We start from the raw sequence: 14,182 nt of genomic DNA, 5'->3' as shown, positions 1-14,182 counted from the left end.
ATGGGTGTGATGACCAGTCTCATTGGAGTTTCTTTTTTATTTATTTATTTTTTTTTAAAGATTGGCACATGGGCTAACAACTGTTGCCAGTCTTTTTTTTTTTTTTTTTCTGCTTTATTTCCCCCAAACACCCCCTGTACACAGTTGTATATCGTAGTTGCAGGTCCTTCTAGTTGTGGGATATGGGATGCCACCTCAACGTGGCCTGATGAGCGGTGCCATGTCCGCGCCCAGGATGCGAACCCTGGGCCGCTGCAGCAGAGTGCACGAACTTAACCACTCGGCCACGGAGCTGGCCCTGGGGATTTCTCACTTTTATTAATCTTTTCAAAGAATCAACTTTCAGCTTTGTTGTACCTTTCTATTGTTCATTCATTTCCTACTTCTTCATTTTCTGCTGTTTATTATTTCCTTCTTTATATTTTCTTTGAATTGTATTTACTGTTATTTTTCTAACTTTTTGAAATGGGTGCTGAATTTGTTGGTTTTCAGCCTCTTCTGATATATGCATGTAAGGCTACAAATTTTTATCTATGCATGGTTTTAGCTGCAGTGTACAAGTTTTGATATGTCATTTTCATCATCAAATTCAATTCAAAATACTTTAAAATTCTATTTTGATTTCTTCTGGTTATTTAGAATTGTACTTTTACATTTCCAAACACTTGGGGATTATCGTTATCTTTTTGTTATCAACCTTTATCTTAACTGCACTGTGATTTCAATCCTGTTAGTTGTCAGTTTTTGTCCATTTTTATCTGTACTTGAAAAGAACACATATTTTGCAGTTGTTGAGGAGCACAGTGTTGTATTCATGCAGTTAGGTCAAATTTGTCAATTATGTTGATCACATCTTCTATATCCTTACTGATTATTTTTGCCCTAGTTATACTATCCGTTACTGAGAGAGGTGTATTAAAATCTTTCACTATGATTGAAGATTTGTCTATTTTCCTGGTAATTTATATGTTTTGAGACCATGCTATTAACTGAATACCAATTTAGGAGTGTTATATCTTTCTTGCGAATTGATCCTTTTATCATTATGAAGTATCTCCCTTTATCTCTAGCAATACTCTTTGCTTTAAGGTCTAAAGTCTCTGATATTAATGTAGCCACACCAACTATTTTTCATTATCATTTGCATGCTACACCTTTTCTGTTATTTTACTTTCAACATTCTGAATCTCTGTATTTTAGCTCTGTCTTTCGTAGGCAGTGTATTGTTAGTTAACATTTTTTATCCAGTAGTATACTCTTTGTCTTTTTTGGGAACATTTACTCCATTCACATTTAATATAATTACTAATATTTTGATATTTAAATATACTCTTTTATTCTTTACTGTCTATATGTCTCAAATGTTCTATTTTTTTAAAATCCTTTCTTGCCTTCTTTTGGACTGATTATTTTTTATTGTTACATTTCTCCCTCTTATTTTCATTCTTTTATGCTTATACAAGAGATTGCAACTTATATATTTGACTTATGAAAATCATATAAAGACTGGCATTTTAATCTCTTCCCAGACAATGCACTTATATCCTTTTACCCCCTTCTGAGTTATATTCTTTTGCTGTTGTACTTTTAAATTCTCTATTGCTGGATCATATGGTAAGAGTATGTTAGTTTTGTAAGAAACTGCCAAGCTGTCTTCCAAAGTAGCTGTACTATTTTGCATTCCCACCAGCAATGAACAAGAGTTCCTGTTGTTCCCCATCCTTGCTGTGTGTAGAGGCATCTCATTGTTTTAATCTATAATTCCCTAATGACATATAATTTTGAGCATTTTTTTGTATGCTAATTGGCCATCTGTATTTCTTCTTTGGTGAGGTGTCTTTTCAGATCCTTTGCCCATTTTTTAATTGAGGTTTTCATCTTCTTATTGTTGAGTTTTAGGAGTTCCTCGTACTTTTTGGATACTAGTCTAGTCTTCTATCAGATATGTGTTTTGCAAAGATATTTTCCATCTGAGGCTTCTCTTTTCATTCTCTTAGCTGTGTCCTTTGCAGAGCATTAATTTTAATGAAATCTATATTATCATATTTTTCTTTCATGGTTCATGCTTTTGGCATTGTATCTAAAAAGTCATCATCAAACACAAAGTCACCTAGATTTCCTCCTATGTCATCTTCTAGGAGTTCTATAGTTTTGCATTTTGCATTTAGGTCCATTATCAATTTTCAGTTAATTTTTGTAAAAAATGTAAGGTCTGTGTCTAGATTCATCTTTTTAAGAATTTTGCCTGTGGATGTCCAGTTGTTCCAACGCTATTTGTTGAAGACTATGCCTTCTCCATTGAATTGCCTTTGATCCTTTGTCACAGATAAGTTGCCTATATTTATGTGGGGTTATTTCCAGGCTCTCTCTTCTGTTCCATTGATCTATTTATCTATTCTTTCACCAATATCACACTGTCTTAATTATTGTAGCTTAATAATAAGTCTTGAAGTTGGGTAGTGTCAATCCACCAAGTTTGTTCTTCTCCTTCAATACTGTATTGGTTATATTATGTCTTTTGCCTTTCCATATAAAATTTAGAATTGATTTGTCCATATCCACAAAATAAGTTGCAGGAATTTTCATTGGGATTGCATTGAATCTAAAGATCAAGTTGGGAAGAATGGACATCGTGACAGCATTGAGTCTTCCTGCCCAGGTACATAAAATATCTCTCCTTTTATTTAGATCTGCTTTTATTTCTTTCATCACAGTGTTGTACTTTTCCTCATGTAGATTTTTACATATTTTGTTAGATTTATACCTAATTATTTCAATTTTGGGGGGGAGGGCTAAGTAAAAGGCATTGTATTTTTAATTTCAAACTCTAATTTTTCATTGCTGGTATATACGAAAGCAATTGACTTTTGTATGTTAACATTGTATCCTCCAATGTTTTTATAATTGCTTATTAGTTCCAGGAGTCTTTTTGTTGATTGGTTGGGATATTTCATATAGACTATCATGTTGTCTGAACAAAGACAGGTTTTTTTCCTTCTCAATTTTTATACCCTTTCTTTTCTTTTCTCGTTGTATTAGCTAGGATTTCCAATATGATGTTGAATAGGAATGGTGAAGTGCCATCTTTGCCTTGTTCCTGATCTTAGCAAGAAAGCATCTCGCTTCTCACCAATAAGAATGATGTTAGCTGTAGGTTTATTGTAGATGTTCTTTATCAAGCTGAGAAAGTTCCCCTCTATTCCTAATATGCCAAAGTTTTTTATCGTGAATGGATGTTGGATTTTGTTAAATGCTTTTTCTGTATCTGTTGATGTGATCATATGATTTTTCTTCTTTAGCCTATTGATGTAATGTGATAGTGGCCTTGCCTACCTGGAATGAATCCCACTTGGTCATGGTGCATAATCCTTTTAATTTTTTTGTTGGATTTGATTTGCTAATATTTTGTTGAGAATTTTTGCGTCATGTGCCTAAGAGATATTGGTCTGTAGTTTTCCTTTCTTGTAATGTCTCTGTCTGGTTTTGTTATTAGGGTACTGCTGACATCACAGAATGTGTTAGGAAGTATTCCCTTTGCTTTTCTTTCCTGGAAGAGATTGAATTAGTGTAATTTCTTCCTTTAATGTTTGGTAGAATTCCCCAGTGAACTCATATGGGCCTGGCTCTTTCTGGTTTGAAAGGTTAATTATGGATTCAATTTCCTTAATAGATATTGGCCTATTCAGATTGTCTGTTTTAACTTGTGTGAGTTTTGGCAAGTTGTAGCTTTCAAGGAGTTGATCCATTTCATATAGGTTATCAAATTTGTGGGCATAGAGTTCTTCGTAATATTTGTTTATTTTCCTTTTAGTGTCCATGGAATCAGTAGTAATGGCACCTCTTTCATTTCTGATATTAGTCATTTGTGTCTTCTCTCTTTTTTTCTCAGTTAGCCTAGCCAGAAAGCTTCTTGATTTTATTGATCTTTTCAGACAACCAGCTTTTGCTTTCTTTGATTTTTCCCTTTTAATTTCCTGTTTTCAATTTCTGTGAGTTCTGTTCTAATGTTTTATTATTTCTTTTCTTCTGCTTACTTTGGATTTAATTTGTTTTTCTTTTCCTAGTTTCTTAAGGTGAAAGCTTAGATTATTGATTTCATATCTTTCTAATATATGCATTCAATGCTATAAATTTTCCTCTAAGCACTATTTTTGCTGCATCTCACAAATTTTGATAAGTTGTATTTTCATTTTTGTTTAGTTAAAAATATTTTTAAATTTCTCTTGAGACTTCTTATTTGACCCATTTGTTATTTAGAAATGTGTTGTTTAATTTCCAGGTTTTGGTGCTTTCCAACTATCCTTCTGTAACTGATTTCTATTTTAATTCCATTGGGGTCTGAGACTATACTTTGTATGATTTCTATTCCTTTGCATTTGTTAAGGTGTATTTTATTGCCCAGCACATGTTCTATCTTGGTAAATGTTCAGTGTAAGTAGGACAAGACTGTACATTCTGCTATTGTTGGATGAAGTGTTCTATAAATGTTAATTAGATCGAGTTGATTGATGAAGCTGTTCAGTTTAATTATGGCTTTATTGGTTTTCTGTCTGTTGAATCTGTCAATTCCTGATAGAGGGGTGTTGATGTTTCTAACTATAATAATGGATTCATCTAGTTCTCCTTGCAGGTCTATAAGTTTTTACCTTACATATTTTGATGCTCTGTTGTTAGATATATACATATTAGGGATTATTATGTCTTCTTAGGGAATTGACCACTTTATCATCACGTAAGTCTTCTTTTTTTCCTTGATAATTTTCCTTGCTCTGAATTCAGCTTTGTCTGAAGTTAATATAGCTGCTCAATTTTCATTTGATTAGCATTAGGTAATATGCTATATCTTTTTTCATTTTCATTTGATTAGTGTTAGTTAATATGTTATATCTTTTTTCATTCCTTTGCTTTTAACCTATGTGTCTTTATATTCAAAGTAGGTTTTTTGTAGATGACATAATAGCCAGGTCTTATTTTTTAATCCACTCTGACAATCTCTGCCTTTTAATTAGTATATTTAGACCATTGACATTTAAAGTGATTATTGATATAGTTTGATTGATATCTACCATATTTGTTACCATTTCCTATTTGTTACCCTTATTCTTTGTTTCTTTTTTTGTCTTGTACTCTTTTTCTGCCTTCTCTGGTTTTAATTGAGCATTTTATATGATTACATTTTCTTTCCGTTCTTTCCTCTTTCTTATAATATCAATTATACTTCTTTTTTCTTTTTTGGTTGCCCTAGAGTTTTCAGTGAACATTTACAACTAAGTCCACTTTAAATAATATTGTTCTAGTAAATGAAATCTCCCATAATCTCTCCTGAGCTTAGGAGACAAAGTCATTGTAGAGGAAAGGGACCTGCCTCAAACACACAGCCTACCCCCTACCCCAATTTGAGTCTGCAGGTGGTAGGAGGATAAAGAATTAAGCTCAAATCTTCCAAAGAGTGTAACTGAATCTCCCACAGTCTTTCATGGTTAAGGAGATAGAGACCTGTCAGGACCACATTTGAGAAACAGGGAAAAACTAGAAGCGGACAAACCAGGTATGGATTACTAAAACTGCAATCCACATTTGACCCAGCTCAATCTTCTGACTGGATTGATGTGATCAGCCCCTCACCCGAACTGACTAAAAGAGGAAGGGTAAAAATTCATGGAGCTATACACTTAATATTTGTCTATTTTAGTGGGAAAAAAGTATATAGAGTTTATGAATTTTATATATATAAAGTATATATTATATATAAAGTATATATTTATAATGAATTTTATAAATATATTGTTTGAGATCCTGTTATAAAAAATTTTTATATTTGAACTATGACCCTATATATGTATGTATGTGTGTATATATATGTATATATACTATATATATTTTGTATGTATAATTTATATATAGTATATATATTAGTTTTATTCAGAAGAAAATTGTGCAAAACTAATGTTGTCCTTCAGGTTTTATCAACTGAACAATTTAGGATAAAATATATTTTCTTATCATCAGGAGACAAAGTTGAACTGTCTTCTGATAGAGGACCAACAATTTTTTCTCTACTTTCTATTTGATGCAGGGCACTAAAATTTAGAAGACCAATTATATACAATTCCTACAACATTTAAACATGGATTTTTGATTAATAAAAGCTAGTTAGGAAAGGTCATCAGGTGTCAAATTCAGATTGACCAGTCACAATTTTTTTCTCTGAATTTACCTGTAAGATAGAGTTTAATATGTATGTCATTCTTTGAGGATTTATTTAAACTTTTGCTTTATGACTAACAAATCACTTGGCTTTTATAATATATTGCATAGAAAGGAAACATAGTTTGGTATCGTTTTTCCAGTTATCATGTAAGATATTTTACTTATTGAATGTCCATAAGAAATTAAATCTTAAAATATTTTCTAATTTAAAATTATTTGAGATTTATTCTCTTGACCTATTTCATAAAAAACCAATATTCAGCAACTGTTTTAACGTGATACAGTGAGAATTAGTGAGCTGATATATACAGAATGTTGAAGAGTAATATATATTTAGTAATATATATTTTTTATAGGCAGAGCTTCTAGATGCTGCTGCTGGCATTCATGTACGATTCAGGCTAGGTGGTGTAAGTATGGATGAATTCTTATTTATTAGTTTTAAGCCATATTTATATGTAATTTAAAAGATATATTTTTTTAAATGTAAACCATTTTTATAATTAGATTACAAATGTCTTTTGAACTTTTCCATCTACAGGTTAAATTTCCACCTGAAATATATTATAAAATTTTCACTCACAGACATATTGAAGATCTATGTGCTAATAGCCCCAGAGATTACACAAAACTTCCAGTAAAACATACATCTCATATTAAAAGCAATAATCCTCAGGAAGAGGATCAAAGTGGCTGGTATCGTCGTACAGAGAACAATGGCTGGAGACCTGTTTCTGATAGAGTAAGAAAAGACAAATATTGCTAATTTTGAATTTTATATATTTAGAAACCCACTTGTCTTTTTGAAAATTAATTTTAAAAAACGTTTTTAAATAATAAATCTTAGCAATTTGGCTGATAATTGCTTAAGTTAACTACTCTGGGGTTACTAATTATACTTCAGGATACAGCAATATGTCTTTTTTTCCTTATATTTGCTTCTACTTTTAGTAATCAGCTTTGATCTAGGCCGTCTTTAGATGCTCTCTAGTATCAGCAATTTACCATCTTTATAACAAAGCAAATTTGAAGCTGTTGTTGACTCTACATTAATCCTTGGACTAGAGGTGGGAGGTCTTGAGAATAATAAGATATTTTCTTTTATATAGAGCTGGTAACAGCAAAGACTAATGGGAAATCATTTGGATTTTCATGGTGTTGGGGAATTTAACATGTACTCATATGAATTGACAGAATTATTTTTAAACATACATAGTTCTAATGCATATATGTGATTTGGGGACTTTTCTATGGACACCCATTGGTGTCCATTAATCTCCTTTTTGTGGAGATAATTTCTGCCTAAGCATATTTGTAAGTTATACTTTATAGGTTAACATGATCTCATTCTATAGCCCTAGATGTCTGTTTATAGACCTCAAGTGTCTTCCTTCAAATCCTCCATCTCTGGTATACAGATTGTAGATTGTGGGCTGTTGAATATACTAAATATGAAAGGTGAAAATGATCAAGGTGTGAATTCATTCATTCATTCATTCAGCAAACTTTATTGCATATCAACCATGTGTCAGGCACTGTACTATATGCTAGGGATACAGTGGTAAATAGGAAGAGTCCTTCCTCTCAAGTAGTTTGCCTTTTAATTAGGGAGACAGTCAAGTAAACAGGATATTTCAGTACAGTGCAATAAATATGTGCTTTAATTGGGGCAAATACAGAGTGTTGTGGGGGATAGCAAACTCTCCTCCTTGTTATTTAATGTGTATGTGGTGGGGGAGGAGGAATGAATTGGAAGCAGGAAAATAGGCAACCAGGTAGGATAAAATGTCATACAGGGGAAAGCATGAACTCTTGGGGCATAATGGTGAGAATTCCATGTTCTTGGAGGGTACCTATACTCCTTGAGGATTAGAGTCTTCAAAAGTCAAGAGTAGGTCAAGTCTGTTCTTAAAACACTCTTAGAATATGTCCGTTAATTTCTTCATTTATTATTCATTCATTATTAATAATTCATTCATAATTCATTCGTTATACATTATTAAGAATACTTATTAAGTATCTCAGTACACTAGTACTTTATCAGTCTTCCTGTGGTGTGTGCCTCTGAAGGTCACCCATCACTACTCACCCATAACTTAATTAGAAATGCCTTAAAAGGGTCTGTCCTCTCCTCTATTTCTATCGTGTCATATTCCTACTGAACACACAAAAGTTCCTGTCTATAGCCAGACAACTTCACAATCAGTATTTCAACATTTTGTGTATTCATTTTTCATTTCTCAATAGTTTTGGATGTCTACTGAACATGTAATGATGGGAGATGAAAAAGAAAGTGAATTCCATTTCTCTAAATTGAAGAGAAGGCAAGATATGGAAAAGAAAAGAAAAATTAGAAAAATAGAGTGGATGAGGCAAATGTAAGTTGATGAAATTCTTAGACTTACTAATGAAGTATCCAGTATTTTAAGTTTTTTAAAAAAATTGCTATCATTAATAAAATAACTACATGTTATTTTAAAAAGAAAATGTAAGATTACAGTTATATTTTTTAAAATACTGAGAAAGCAAACAAGAAAACATAAGTGCCTACTATGTGCCAAAACTGTTAGTCTCCAGGATATTACTGGGAAAAGACATGTTGTCTTTGACCCTGAGGAAATTACAATCTATTGGAACATCAGATATGAAAATAAGCATATACTCTTATATATCAGATAACTTTCATTTGGCCCTTTGGACCCATTCTATACCCTTCTCAACCCTTCTTTCTGCCCTAAGAGACTGACCTATGTGGATTACACTAAAAGTTATTCTGGACCTATCTAACGAATGTTAAAAGCAAGTCTGAAAAAATCGAATTGTTTCCAGGTTTACTTGACTGCATACCAGAAAAAAGCCCCAAAATATTTAAAGGAATATAAAAAACTCCAGTACCTAAAATCATATAAAATTCACAATGTATACTATATAGTAATCAATTACCAGGGATATAAAGAAACAGGAAAATAGATCTCATATGAAAAGGAAAATTAATAGCAACAGATCCACCAAAAATATCTTTTAAAAATGAAGATGAATGAAAAACTTTTCAGACAAACGAAAGCTAAGTTCTCTCATCATGAATGGACTACAAGAAATGTTAAAGAAATTCCTCAGGCAGAAGAAAAATGATTCTATGTAAAAATCTGGATCCATACAAGGAATGAAGAACACCGAAAATGGACTATTATAAGTAAATATAAAGGATGTTTCTTCTTACTATTTAAATATCTTCAAGAGGTAATTAAGTAACTACTAAACTGTACATTTAAAAATAGTTAAGATGGTAAAATTTTTTTTCCCTGCTTTTTCTCCCCAAATCCCCCCAGTACATAGTTGTATATTTTAGTTGTGGGTCCCTCTAGTTGTGGCACATGGAATGCCACCTCATTGTGGCCTGATGAGTGGTGCCATGTCCGCATGATCCGAACCTGCGAAACCCTGGGCCACCGAAGCAGAGCACATGAACTTAACCATTTGGCCACAGGGCTGGCCCTGGTAAATTTTATGTTACATGTTTTTTACCACGATTTTTAAAAAGCTAGGTATTCAAATGTTTTATTCTAAAGGAATGAGTTAATATTGATATTGCCAATAAAGTTCTACTTAAATTCTTGATTCCACAATTGTACTCTTTTTCTCTTATGTTGAAAATCTTCATTTCAAACAAAATATAATTGCCTATTTTTTTCTGACATTACAAGTAAATAATTCCAAAAATAATAATATAATATCAACACATATGATTCAATTACTGAATAAAGCTCAAAAAAATTTTTTTTAAGGTGATCTACTATTTAAAGCAGAAACAATGACAGTGTGTCGTGGCATTTATAAAGTTATAATGGTGCAGAAGTAAGATGTATGATAATAATATCACAAAGGTTGAGAGAGATGAAATGGAAGTATACTGCTGGAAGGTCCTTATACAACACGTGAAATATTGCTTAAAGGTAGGCCATGATAGTTAAAGATGTGTACTAAAAATCCCCAAACAACCATAATATCAACAATAAACATAACAAAACTGTAAACCTAATAAACTGATAATGGAGATAAAATAGAATCATAAAAACAATCAATCTAAGAGAAGGCTGAAAAAGAGGAAAGTAAACAAGGAAAGACAGGACAAATAGAAAACAAATAGCATTATGTAGATTAAAATCAACCATACCAATAATCATATCCAATGTAAATGGTCTAATCACCCCAAATAAAGGCAGAGATTGATAGACTGGATAAGAAGGCAAGACCCAACTGTATGGTGTCTACAAGAACTAACTTTAAAGGGAAAGCACAAATAGATTAAAAGTAAAAGCATGGGAGCCAGCCCCATGGCATAGTGGTTAAGCTTGGAGCACTCCACTTTGGCAGCCTGGGTTCATGGGCTTGGATCTCAGGTGCAGACCTACACCACTTGTCATCCATGCTGTGGCAGTGACCCACATACAAAACAGAGGAAGACTGGCACAGATGTTATCTCAGGGTGAATCCTCCTCAACAACAACAACAACAACAACAAATGTTTAAAAAAAACGTAAAAGCATGGAAAGAATCATGCTAACAGTAATCAAAACAAAGAGTGACTACATTAATATCAAAGTAGATTTCAGAGCAAAGTATATTTCCAGAGATAAAAGGGATCACTTAAAATAATAAGGGGTAAATTCATCAAGAGGACATAACAATCTTAAATGATTGTTTATGTAATAACAGAGTATCAAAATACGTGAAACAAAAAGTTATAATACTGAGAGGAGAAATAGACAAATCCAAAATTATAATCAGAGATTTCCAAAACCTTTTGTTAGTAATTGATATAACAAGTGGACAATAATTAATAAATATATGGAAGACTTGAGCAACAGTATCAACCAACTTGACATAATTAGCATTTACAGAGCACTGCACCCAACAACAGATAACACATTCTCTTCAAGTGCACATGAAACATTCACCAAGATACACTGTATTCTGGGCCATAAAACAAACATCCACAAATTTAAAAAAATTAAAATCATACAAAGGAAGTTCTGTGATCACAACAGAATTAAAAATAAATTTAAAACAGAATAGAATTAATAATAGAAAAATTTCTGGAAAACGTCCAAATATTTGGATACTAAATAGCATACCTCTAAATAACCCATGAGTCAAAGAAGTCGCAAGGGATATTTGAAAATATTTTTGATTTAATGAAAATGAAAATACAGCATATCAAATGTTGAGGATGCAGATAAAGCAGTACTTACAGGGAAATTTATAGCATTAAATGCTTTTATTAAAAAAGATCTCAAATCAATGATCTAAGCTTCCAACATAAGAACCAGTAAAAGAAGAGCAAAGCAATAGAAGGAAGGAAATAATAAAGATAGCAGAAATCAAGGCCATTACAAACAGAAACCCATCAGAGAAAATCAATGATCTCAAAACTTGTTTCCTTTGAAAAGAACAATACAATTTATAAGTCTCTAAATAAATTTACAAAGAACACATGCAAATCAGAAGCATCAGAAATGAAAACAAAGATATCACTACAGATCCTACAGATAAGATAGATATATATCATAATGCCTATACATTTGAAAAATTAGGTGAAATAGAAAATTTGTTGAAAGACATAAACCAAAGCTCACTCAAAAACCAAACAAAAAAGAAACATGAATAGTCTTATAGCTATTAAAGAAATTGAATTTGTAGTTTAAAAGAAATCCCGCAAAGAAAGCTCTAGGCCATATGAATTCCCTGGTGAATTCTAGCAGGCATTTAAGAAAGACATCATAAAAATTCTATACAAATATTTCCAGAAATAGGATAAGAAAAAAAGATATTATAAGAAAATAGCAATCAATATCTCGCATAAACATAGATATAGAATAATAAATACCATCAGAAACAAATGGAGTTTATCCCAGAAATAAAAGGTTGGCTTAACATTTAGAAATCAATCAATGCAATTCACCATATTAACTTAAAAAGAAAATTGTATATAATCATCTCAATAGATGCAGAAAATTACTTACAAATAATCCAACAACCATTCATAATAAAAACTCTTGGCAAACTAGGAATAGAAGAGAACCTCCTCAGCCTTATGAAGAGCTTCTGTGAAAAACCTACAGCTAACGTTATGCTTAATAGTGAAAGACAATGTTTTCTCTTTAAGATCAGGAACAAGGCAAGGATGTCTGCTCTCACCACTTCTTTACAGCATTGCACTGGAGGTCTTAGTGCAATAAGGCAAGAAAGCAGGGTGGGGAAAGACACTGAGATTGGAAAGGAAGAACTAAAACAGTCTTTCTTCACAATTGACATGATTGTCCAGGTACGAAATCCTAAGGAATCCATAAAAAAGTTACTGAAACTAATAAGTGAGTTTATCAAGGTTGTGAGATACAGAAACCAATTATATTGCCAGATTCTAACAACAAATAATTGGAAATTGAAGTTTTAAAAAATACCATTTACAGTAGCATCAGAAAATATGAAGTATCTAGGCATCAATTGAAGAAAAAATTTGCATGACCTGTACACTGAAAACTATTAAACATTACTGAGAAAACTTAAAACTTAAATGAAGAGATTAAGGTATTCATGGATCAGAAGACTCAATATTGTTAAGATGGAAATTGTATCCAAATTAATCTATACATTCTATGCAATCACAATCAAAAGTTCCAGCAGGTTTTTTTTGTAGAAACCGACAAGTTGATTTGAATATTTATATGGAAATGCAAAAGAACTGGAATAGACAAAATAATTTTGGAAAAATAAAATTTAGAGAACTAACACTGCTTGATTTCGACTTATTATAAAGCTACTGTAATCAAGACATTGTGGTGTTGCATAAAGACAGACATATAGATCAATGGAACAGAATAGAAAGCTGAGAAATAGACCCACACATATATTGTTCATTGAGTTTTAATACAGGTACCAATGTAATTGGAAAAGTACATTCTTTTCAACAAATTGAATTCTCAAATGTGGAAAAATAAACCTAACGAAGGTGCTATATATATATAATTAACTCTAAAGAGATCATAGATCTAAATCTAAGAACTAAAACCCTTAAATACATAAAAGTAAGCAAAAGAGGGAATCTTAGTAACCTTGGTTCTGGCAAAGATTTCTTAAATACGACACATAAGGCATGAAATACAAGAGAAAAAATTGTTAAATTGCACTTCATCACTGTTACAAAAACAAAAAAGCAAGCCACAGACAGGAGAAAACATTTGCAATATATGTATATATGATAAAAAAAAAAGTCTTGTATCTAGAATATGTAAAAAAAAAAAAAAAAACCTCTCAAAACTCAACATGAAGACAACCTAACTTAAAAATGGGCAAAAAATTTGAACACTCTACCAATGAAGACAGATGGATAGTAAATAAGCACAAATGAACTAGGGACTATCATCATTAGTCATTAGGGAAGTGTAAACCAAAACCATAATGATATACCACTACATACCCACTAGAATGGCTAAATAGTCTGTCATACTACTTGTTGGCACAGACATGGAGCAAATGCAAACTGGTACATCCACTTTGGAAAACAGTTTGGCAGTTTTCTTACAAGTTAACATACACCTGCCATTCAACCCAGCTTCCACTCCTAGATATTTACCCAAGAGAAATAAAAACATATATCCACAGTAAGATTGTATATGAATGTTCATAGCAGCCTATTTATAATAGCCAAAAATCAGAAACAACCCAAATATCTATCAATCCAAATGTCAATAGATAAACAAATTGTGATGTAGCTGCACAGAAGAATACTATTCAGCGACACAAAGGAATGAACTATTGATATGCATAACAACATGAATGAATCTCAAAATAATGATGCTGAATGAAAGAGATCAGTCAGAAGGAGTACATACTGTATGATTCCATTTATATAAAATTCTAGAAAATACAAACAAATCTAGAGTGATGCAAAGCAGATCAGTAGTTGTCTGGA

The 14,182-nt window shown here is 31.9% G+C and overlaps 1 protein-coding gene across 4 annotated transcripts in view; it reads left to right on the top strand.

The window, feature by feature from the left end:
* The window catches only part of C6H11orf65 (chromosome 6 C11orf65 homolog), an 84,879-nt gene that overhangs the window by 48,795 nt on the left and 21,902 nt on the right, over window positions 1-14,182 (top strand). For all 4 annotated transcript variants that reach the window (XM_070624850.1, XM_070624847.1, XM_070624848.1 and 1 more), the window contains 3 exons: window positions 6,567-6,620; window positions 6,752-6,952; window positions 8,458-8,588. In XM_070624850.1, coding sequence (XP_070480951.1) covers window positions 6,567-6,620; window positions 6,752-6,952; window positions 8,458-8,588 — 386 coding nt within the window. The remainder of the gene's footprint in view (window positions 1-6,566; window positions 6,621-6,751; window positions 6,953-8,457; window positions 8,589-14,182) is intronic.

Source organism: Equus przewalskii, chromosome 6, assembly GCF_037783145.1.
Source record: "Equus przewalskii isolate Varuska chromosome 6, EquPr2, whole genome shotgun sequence".
NCBI classification, from domain to species: Eukaryota; Metazoa; Chordata; class Mammalia; order Perissodactyla; family Equidae; genus Equus; species Equus przewalskii.
Note: the sequence above shows the minus strand (reverse complement) of the source record. Positions and strands in the feature narration are given on the sequence as shown.